Source organism: Penaeus vannamei, chromosome 17 (genome assembly GCF_042767895.1).
Source record: "Penaeus vannamei isolate JL-2024 chromosome 17, ASM4276789v1, whole genome shotgun sequence".
NCBI lineage: Eukaryota > Metazoa > Arthropoda > Malacostraca > Decapoda > Penaeidae > Penaeus > Penaeus vannamei.
This window is the reverse complement of record NC_091565.1, coordinates 42,525,277-42,535,276: the sequence shown is the minus strand read 5'-3', so window position 1 is coordinate 42,535,276 and position 10,000 is coordinate 42,525,277. Positions and strand designations below refer to the sequence as shown.

Here is a 10,000-nt window from a genome sequence, read left to right as displayed (position 1 = left end):
CGTAACCTTTCCAGACTCCACCAAAAGAGGCCATGAGCAGATTTGGGCCTATTAAGTATTTTCGTTCGTTCATTTTGTGTATACTTTAGATGTTACAGTGATGGTCCAGTTTCGATTATATTCTTAATTTCACTTCTTCTCATTCATTATTTTTATCTTTTAATTCTTTAATTCTTCTATTATTTTTGAATTTAAATGTAGCTTTTTAATGCCATTTCTGTTAAAACCTTTATCATGGACATTCATACCATTATTACTGTTATATTCTTATCTTTGATATCATTGCTGACAATCAGAGAAGTATTAACACATTTTTCCATACCAGTACGTGGGTTTATGTTAATTTTCAGCATAAACTGATGTAGAAGGAAATCTTATTAAAAAAAAGGGAATCATATGGATATGTTTAATTACAAAATGCTATTTACACAATAAACATTGATGGGGTCAAATATATAGAACCCATATAATAATAATAATTTAGAATCTCATCTTTACATGGGATGAGCAGCACCGCATCAACACATTCACACAACAAGCTTCACAAAAACACAAAGTATCACTTCTTTGAAACAACAAAGGAACAAACGAGAGATGCACGCCTGTCAAACACACGTCGTTACTCTTCACTCCTCTAAGAAACGTTAAAAAAAATATTCAATAGAAAATAAAAAGAGTTTGGCATAATTGACGCTCAGTGAGTAACGCAAAACAAAAATTGCATACTTCATTCATGCAAAAAAACGTCTATATATGGGTTGAATTATTTCACTTTGTTTTGGGGGTCTGTCTTGCAATTTGGTTCACATGAAGAGAATTGTCCAAATTATTTTTTGTTTGTTTGTTTTACATGTATCATGCATCCTATTCCTAATCAGATGAAATATAACAAGACTATAGATAGGGTTACATATCAGATAGATAATTTCAAACAATAATATGCAAGTCTTCCAGAGGCGCAATTACTGTTTCATAACATATATCTTACAAATTATGTACGATTCCTTTTAACCCTCGCCCATCACATGGTTATGTCACGATAACACGGCGGCCCTTCTGCGCGGCGCCACTCGGGCGGCGGAGGCTCCCCGTCGGCGTCGGGCGTCTACTCGGCCCCGATGCAGTCCACGGCCTCGGCCCAGTTGCACATGCCGCCCACGGGGTCGAACACCAGCTGCTGCGGGCAGGTGTACACCCATCCGCGCACGAGGCCGCGCACCGTCTTGGAGCACGAGATGAACTTCTTGCAGGACTCGGGGTGCGCGAAGTAGCCGGTGTCGTAGCACGTGACGGAGCCGTCGGGCAGGAGCACCGCCTTCTCCGTCAGCGTGGCCAGCTGGCCGAGGGTGCCCGTGAGCGCGCCCTGCTCCAGGTCGTCGTAGTAGTAGTCGAAGTAATCGCCTCCGATGATGGACGAGGCGGCGGGGCCGACGGGCGGCGGCGGCGGCGCCCTCTGGGTCACCGGGCGGGGCGGGCGGGGGCTGCGGGGGGGCGGGCGGGCGGTCGAGGGGCGCGGGGTGGTGGTGCGGAAGGACGGGCGCGGGCGCACCGGCCTGGCAGCGGTGGGTCTCGGACTCAGAAGTCTGGGTGTGGTGGGTGCGGGCGTGGTGGCCTCGGGCGTCCTGGGCTCGGGCGTCCTGGGCTCGGGCGTGGTGCTGGGCCTGGGGCGTGGGCTGAGGAGCGACTTGAAGGTGGGCCTCACCGAAGTCTCGGGCACGGCGGTGGTGTCGAGCACGAAGTCCTCCTCGGGCGCGAAGGTCTCCTCCTCGACGAAGACGGGCTCGAGGGTGGTCGGCGGCGGCGGCGGCGCGGCGGTGGTGGTGGCGGAGGGGCGCGGGCGGGGGCGGATGAGGGCGCGGGGCGTGGTGAGGCGGGGCGAGGCGGACGGGCGCGGCCGGATCCTTGCAGGGCGGGACGTCGGGCTTTCAGCCTGAGAGAACCCGAACGCAAGATTAGTGACGCCGAGTGAGAAGAGGTTTTCTCGAGCAACTTTCATTCAGTCAAAAAGCAATGAAACTGTTATTAAGAAGCAAATGCCAGGAGCAAAAAGCTGAACTTCCTCGGCCATACCTTTTTAAGTATCACACGCACACCATCACAAAATACACTAATGCATATGTTTAAACTATCATCAACTTATCTCTCATTCCCTAGGTTTATAAGGCTACGTTTAGATTAGTTTACGTTCGTTATATATATATAATTTTAAAATAACTATCCAACTTTCTATCATTTAAGAAAACTAGGCTATCAAAAATAATGGAAACTAGAAAACGCAAAGGCGTATCATGGACACAGTAAGAAACACTCATTCCAGGTAGTCTAGTCAGCCACAGACACGAAAAGGAATATCCTGAAGGTCGCTGAAGTCAAGAGGGTTCCTTCAGGCCGAGAGAAAGTCCCAAGTAGTCCGGGGGAGTCCTCTATGCTAGTCACCTGCAGGTCAGAGCTGTCCCAAGAGGCCGAAGTCAAGGAGTCCCAAAGAAATGATTGCTGGCTATTGAACATGGTGAGGGGGAGGGGGTTGGAAAATGCATAAAAAAGAAATGCACACGTGAACAAGTCGGAACAACGTAGAACATTCTCTTACCAACGCGTCATTTTTGGGGGTTGGGATCTGGAAGAGATTTGTCATTTATACCAGAACAAACTGGAGAAGGATCAGTGAACACAGGCTGATCAGACTCGTGGGAAAAGTCTGTCCCGAGGAGGTCTGACTGTACCCCACACACATCAAGTCCTGAAACAAAGACGAAGTCCGTCGAAGTCTGACATGTCATTTTTATTGGTAACAAAAGGTCAAACCGGGTCATGGTCTTTCTTGTAAGGAAAAAATAGAGGGAGGGATCGTCAGGCGTCAAGTCAAAGGATTATTAACGTTATCTCTCATGCTATCATACACGTGAGGAAACAAGCACAGTCTCGAGGCAGCTTATCGCGCTTCCAAGAAGGCCGATAAGAGTGCAGATCGTGAGGTGCTACAGATTACTACTACATAAGTGATACATACTTGTTACAGAACTGTAATACATGTGATTTAGTCCTTAGTGGCTAGTCAGTACGGGGTTTGGGGGTGCAGGTCTACGCATTATCTACTGGTATATACATAATGCAATTTCTTTTTCTAATAACAACAACGTGAGGAATGGATGGGGGGGCAGGAGCAAAGTGACAGAGGGTGGAAGGCTGCCAAGGTTTGTGTGGGTGTATAACTACAATATGTACAGTCGTGGTCTAAGCTGTGAATTATACCTTACATTACTACAAAACCACCACCAGAAGATGGAAGGGAATAATTACTTGATCTGATCTGGCGTCGTCTCCGACTCTCTTCCTTACGACAATCCTTCTCCGTGTCTGTGGGTTGGGTCTGTTGGGCCTCAGTCCGCCGGGTCGTCTGGCACCTGTGGCAGTCGCCTGAACCTCCTTCTCCTCTCGCGCCACCTCTACATCCTCCACAACCTCCTCTTTAGCCGAGGGCGCTCTTGTGACAGATGCTTCCTCGGCCGTGGTGGATGTGGAGGACGGCAGGCGGCGGCGGAGAGTGGAGGTCCTGCGCCCCCCAGAGCCTGCAGACGACTCCTGGCGGCGGCTGCTGGAGCCTGTTACTGGGCGGCCTCTGACGCGTGTTCGTGTTCGGGGCCTGGGTGTCCTAGGTGTTGGGGTAGTTGGCGGTGGTGTTGTGGTGGAGGTTGTTGTGGTTGTTGTTGGGATAGGTGTGGTAATTGTGGTTGTGGGAGTAGTAGTGGTATCGGATATGGTTTGTGGCTTTGCAGGAGAAGAGGTGGCTGCTTCATCATCGTAGGAAAGGTCGTCGACGTAATAGTAATCCTCAAACGCTGCGCCACCACTAGCTACTCCGAAGTCACCGCCGGTCTGGGGAGAGAGAGCATCATGCAGGCGGGGGCGGCCTTCCTCTGCTGGGCCTCGCTGGGGGTTCGTGTTAGCATGCACTTTCGCCTTCTCCATCGCCGTCTCTACAGCCATGCGCCCTTCGGATTTCACTCCATGCTGTGAACCATGCACTAGGGGGCTCTTCTCGTTAACGGCGTCGGGAATGGAACCTTCATGCACTAGTTGTAATTTTCCCTCATGTTGGAGAGTGTGTCCTGTACCATGCACGGTTAGCTGGAGAGAGGGATCAGTAGAACCAAAGGACGAGGAAGAAGGGGAGAGGGATGAGGAAAGGGAAGAAGAAAGTGAAGATGAAGATGAGGGGGAGGAAGGAGAGAGGGAGGAGGTCTCCTTCCCCTCGAGAGACTGGGGAACACTGGACTCGCTAGCCTCGCCCGTCACCGAAACAGACACCTTCTTAGCGGTCTCAAAGGTCGAAATGGGGGACTGGGCGGGTGCCAGGTCGGATCCCGTACGCGAGGTCAGCTCGAGGGCAGGGTCATCGCCGCTAGACACGAAGTCAAGACTCTGTTGGGGGTCACTGTGTTCTATGAAACCAGACGTCGACACGAGGTCGTCCTGAGTGCCAACGAGGCCGATTCGTGACCCCTGCACAGCAGCGAAAGAAGCTGCCTGACTGCTTTCGTGTTCTAATTGAACGTGTGTCTGTGTGTCTGATGTAGTGATGGGAGAATCGCCTGTGGTTGTGACACCCGTAGCGATACTGCCACGTGATGTAAGAGTGTTGCGTGTGTCACCACGAACGGCGCCTGTGTCATCAACGACGGTCGTGCTGACATCAAAGGTACCGCGGGATGCTTCAATAGAGCCACGAGTGCCGCTAGAAATGGAAACGCCATGCGAACCAACAGTGCCACGTGAGCTGGCAACATCGTGAGAAGCTAAAGTGCCACGTGAGCTGGCAACATCGTGAGAAGCTAAAGTGCCACGTGAGCTGGCAACATCGTGAGAAGCTAAAGTGCCACGTGAGCTGGCAACATCGTGAGAAGCTAAAGTGCCACGTGAGCTGGCAACGTCATGAGAAACAACAGTGCCACGTGAGCTGGCAACATCATGAGATGCAACAGTGCCACGTGAGCTGGCAACGTCATGAGAAGCAACAGTGCCGTGTGAGCTGGCAACGTCATGAGAAACAACAGTGCCACGTGAGCTGGCAACATCATGAGAAGCAACAGTGCCACGTGAAATGTCAACGTCATTAGAAGCAACAGTGCCACGTGAGCTGGCGTCATGAAAAGCAACAGTGCCACGTGAGCTGCCAACGTCATGAGACGCAACAGTGCCACGTGAGCTGGCAACCTCTTGAGAAGCAACAGTGCCACGTGAGCTGGCAACCTCTTGAGAAGCAACAGTGTCGCGCGAAATGTCAACGTCATAAGAAGCAACAGTGCCACGTGAGCTGGCAACATCGTGAGAGGCTACAGTGCCACGTGAGCTGGCAACATCGTGAGAAGCAACAGTGCCACGTGAGCTGGCAACGTCATGAGAAGCAACAGTGCCACGTGAGCTGGCAACATCATGAGAGGCAACAGTGCCACGTGAGCTGGCAACGTCATGAGAAGCAACAGTGCCACGTGAGCTGGCAACGTCATGAGAAGCAACAGTGCCACGTGAGCTGGCAACTTCATGAGAAGCAACAGTGCCACGTGAGCTGGCAACATCGTGAGAAGCTAAAGTGCCACGTGAGATGCCAACGTCATGAGAAGCAACAGTGCCACGTGAGCTGGCAACGTCATGAGAAGCTACAGTGCCACGTGAAATGTCAACATCATGAGAAGCAACAGTGCCACGTGAGTTGGCAATGTCATGAGAACCAACAGTGCCACGTGAAATGTCATCATGAGAAGCAACAGTGCCACGTGAGCTGGCAACCTCTTGAGAAGTTAAAGTGCCACGTGAGCTGGCAACCTCTTGAGAAGCAACAGTGCCACGTGAGCTGGCAACCTCTTGAGAAGCTAAAGTGCCACGTGAGCTGGCAACATCGTGAGACGCAACAGTACCACGTGAGCTGGCAACATCGTGAGAAGCAACAGTGCCACGTGAGCTGGCAACGTCATGAGAAGCAACAGTGCCACGTGAGCTGGCAACATCATGAGATGCAACAGTGCCACGTGAGCTGGCAACGTCATGAGAAGCAACAGTGCCACGTGAGCTGGCAACATCGTGTGAGCTAACAGTGCCACGTGAGCTGGCACCATCATGAGAAGCAACAGTGCCACGTGAGCTGGCAACCTCTTGAGAAGCAACAGTGCCACGTGAGCTGGCAACGTCATGAGAGGCTACAGTGCCACGTGAAATGTCAACGTCATGAGAAGCAACAGTGCCATGTGCGCTGGCAACCTCTTGAGAAGCAACAGTGCCACGTGAGCTGGCAACTTCATGAGAAGCAACAGTGCCACGTGAGCTGGCAACCTCTTGAGAAGCTAAAGTGCCACGTGAGCTGGCAACATCGTGAGACGCAACAGTGCCACGTGAGCTGGCAACGTCATGAGAAGCAACAGTGCCACGTGAGCTGGCAACGTCATGAGAAGCAACAGTGCCACGTGAGCTGGCAACGTCATGAGAAGCAACAGTGCCACGTGAGCTGGCAACATCGTGTGAGCTAACAGTGCCACGTGAGCTGGCACCTTCATGAGAAGCAACAGTGCCACGTGAGCTGGCAACCTCTTGAGAAGCAACAGTGCCACGTGAGCTGGCACCTTCATGAGAAGCAACAGTGCCACGTGAGCTGGCAACTTCATGAGAAGCAACAGTGCCACGTGAGCTGGCAACGTCATGAGAGGCTACAGTGCCACGTGAAATGTCAACGTCATGAGAAGCAACAGTGCCATGTGCGCTGGCAACCTCTTGAGAAGCAACAGTGCCACGTGAGCTGGCAACTTCATGAGAAGCAACAGTGCCACGTGAGCTGGCAACATCATGAGAAGCAACAGTGCCACGTGAGCTGGCAACTTCTTGAGAAGCAACAGTGCTACGTGAGCTGGCAACGTCATGAGAAGCAACAGTGCCACGTGAGCTGGCAACTTCTTGAGAAGCAACAGTGCCACGTGAGCTGGCAACTTCTTGAGAAGCAAGAGTGCCACGTGAGCTGGCAACGTCATGAGAAGCAACAGTGCCACGTGAGCTGGCAACATCATGAGAAGCAACAGTGCCACGTGAGCTGGCAACATCATGAGAAGCAACAGTGCCACGTGAGCTGGCAACTTCTTGAGAAGCAACAGTGCCACGTGAGCTGGCAACGTCATGAGAAGCAACAGTGCCACGTGAGCTGGCAACTTCTTGAGAAGCAACAGTGCCACGTGAGCTGGCAACTTCTTGAGAAGCAACAGTGCCACGTGAGCTGGCAACATCATGAGAAGCAACAGTGCCACGTGAGCTGGCAACATCATGAGAAGCAACAGTGCCACGTGAGCTGGCAACATCATGAGAAGCAACAGTGCCACGTGAGCTGGCAACTTCTTGAGAAGCTAAAGTGCCACGTGAGATGGCAACTTCTTGAGAAGCAACAGTGCCACGTGAGCTGGCAACTTCTTGAGAAGCAACAGTGCCACGTGAGCTGTCAACGTCATGAGAAGCAACAGTGCCACGTGAGCTGGCAACATCATGAGAAGCTACAGTGCCACGTGAGCTGGCAACTTCTTGAGAAGCAACAGTGCCACGTGAGCTGGCAACTTCTTGAGAAGCAACAGTGCCACGTGAGCTGGCAACTTCTTGAGAAGCAACAGTGCCACGTGAGCTGGCAACTTCTTGAGAAGCAACAGTGCCACGTGAGCTGTCAACGTCATGAGAAGCAACAGTGCCACGTGAGCTGGCAACATCATGAGAAGCTAAAGTGCCACGTGAGCTGGCAACTTCTTGAGAAGCAACAGTGCCACGTGAGCTGGCAACTTCTTGAGAAGCAACAGTGCCACGTGAGCTGGCAACATCATGAGAAGCAACAGTGCCACGTGAGCTGGCAACTTCTTGAGAAGCAACAGTGCCACGTGAGCTGGCAACGTCATGAGAAGCAACAGTGCCACGTGAGCTGGCAACTTCTTGAGAAGCAACAGTGCCACGTGAGCTGGCAACTTCTTGAGAAGCAACAGTGCCACGTGAGCTGGCAACTTCTTGAGAAGCAACAGTGCCACGTGAGCTGGCAACGTCATGAGAAGCAACAGTGCCACGTGAGCTGGCAAAATCATGAGAAGCAACAGTGCCACGTGAGCTGGCAACGTCATGAGAAGCAACAGTGCCACGTGAGCTGGCAACATCATGAGAAGCTACAGTGCCACGTGAGCTGGCAACCTCTTGAGAAGCAACAGTGCCACGTGAGCTGGCAACGTCATGAGAAGCAACAGTGCCACGTGAGCTGGCAACCTCTTGAGAAGCAACAGTGCCACGTGAGCTGGCAACATCATGAGAAGCAACAGTGCCACGTGAGCTGGCAACCTCTTGAGAAGCAACAGTGCCACGTGAGCTGGCAACATCGTGAGAAGCTAAAGTGCCACGTGAGCTGGCAACATCGTGAGAAGCTAAAGTGCCACGTGAGCTGGCAACTTCTTGAGAAGCAACAGTGCCACGTGAGCTGGCAACGTCATGAGAAGCAACAGTGCCACGTGAGCTGGCAACATCGTGAGAAGCAACAGTGCCACGTGAGCTGGCAACATCGTGAGAGGCAACAGTGCCACGTGAAATGTCAACGTCATGAGAAGCAAAGGTGCCACGTGAGCTGGCAACCTCTTGAGAAGCTACAATGCCACGTGAGCTGGCAACATCGTGAGAAGCTACAGTGCCACGTGAAATGTCAACGTCATGAGAAGCAACAGTGCCACGTGAGCTGCCAATGTCATGAGAAACAATAGTGCCACGTGAGCTGGCAACCTCTTGAGAGGCAACAGTGCCACGCGAGCTGGCACCATCATGAGAAGCAACAGTGCCACGTGAGCTGCCAATGTCATGAGAAACAATAGTGCCACGTGAGCTGGCAACCTCTTGAGAGGCAACAGTGCCACGTGAGCTGGCACCATCATGAGAAGCAACAGTGCCACGTGAGATGCCAACGTCATGAGAAGCAACAGTGCCACGTGAGCTGGCAACATCATGAGAAGCAACAGTGCCACGTGAGCTGGCAACTTCTTGAGAAGCAACAGTGCCACGTGAGCTGGCAACTTCTTGAGAAGCAACAGTGCCACGTGAGCTGGCAACATCATGAGAAGCTACAGTGCCACGTGAAATGTCAACGTCATGAGAAGCAACAGTGCCACGTGAGCTGGCAACATCGTGTGAGCTAACAGTGCCACGTGAGCTGGCACCTTCATGAGAAGCAACAGTGCCACGTGAGCTGGCAACTTCATGAGAAGCAACAGTGCCACGTGAGCTGGCAACGTCATGAGAAGCTACAGTGCCACGTGAGCTGGCAACGTCATGAGAAGCAAGAGTGCCACGTGAGCTGGCAACGTCATGAGAGGCTACAGTGCCACGTGAGCTGGCACCATCATGAGAAGCAACAGTGCCACGTGAGCTGGCAACCTCTTGAGAGGGAACAGTGCCACGTGAGCTGGCAACATCATGAGAAGCTACAGTGCCACGTGAAATGTCAACGTCATGAGAAGCAACAGTGCCACGTGAGCTGGCAACATCGTGTGAGCTAACAGTGCCACGTGAGCTGGCACCTTCATGAGAAGCAACAGTGCCACGTGAGCTGGCAACTTCATGAGAAGCAACAGTGTCACGTGAGCTGGCAACTTCATGAGAAGCAAGAGTGCCACGTGAGCTGGCAACGTCATGAGAAGCAACAGTGCCACGTGAGCTGGCAACATCATGAGAAGCTACAGTGCCACGTGAAATGTCAACGTCATGAGAAGCAACAGTGCCACGTGAGCTGGCAACATCGTGTGAGCTAACAGTGCCACGTGAGCTGGCACCTTCATGAGAAGCAACAGTGCCACGTGAGCTGGCAACTTCATGAGAAGCAACAGTGCCACGTGAGCTGGCAACTTCATGAGAAGCAAGAGTGCCACGTGAGCTGGCAACGTCATGAGAAGCAACAGTGCCACGTGAGCTGGCAAAGTCATGAGAAGCAACAGTGCCACGTGAGCTGGCAACT

At 52.2% G+C, this 10,000-nt stretch overlaps 1 protein-coding gene across 7 annotated transcripts in view; it reads right to left on the bottom strand.

The window, feature by feature from the left end:
* Nucleotides 1–392: 392 nt before the first annotated feature.
* The window catches only part of Cht6 (Chitinase 6), a 64,498-nt gene continuing 54,890 nt past the window's right edge, over nt 393–10,000 (bottom strand). For 5 of the 7 annotated variants that reach the window (XM_027372774.2, XM_070132330.1, XM_070132329.1 and 2 more), the window contains 2 exons: nt 3,301–3,876; nt 393–1,930 (listed from right to left, as the gene is read on the bottom strand). In XM_027372774.2, the coding sequence (XP_027228575.2) occupies nt 1,106–1,930; nt 3,301–3,876 (1,401 nt within the window). In that variant the 3' untranslated portion in view covers nt 393–1,105. The remainder of the gene's footprint in view (nt 1,931–3,300; nt 3,877–10,000) is intronic. The other 2 variants (XM_070132333.1, XM_070132334.1) reach the window with 1 other exon arrangement.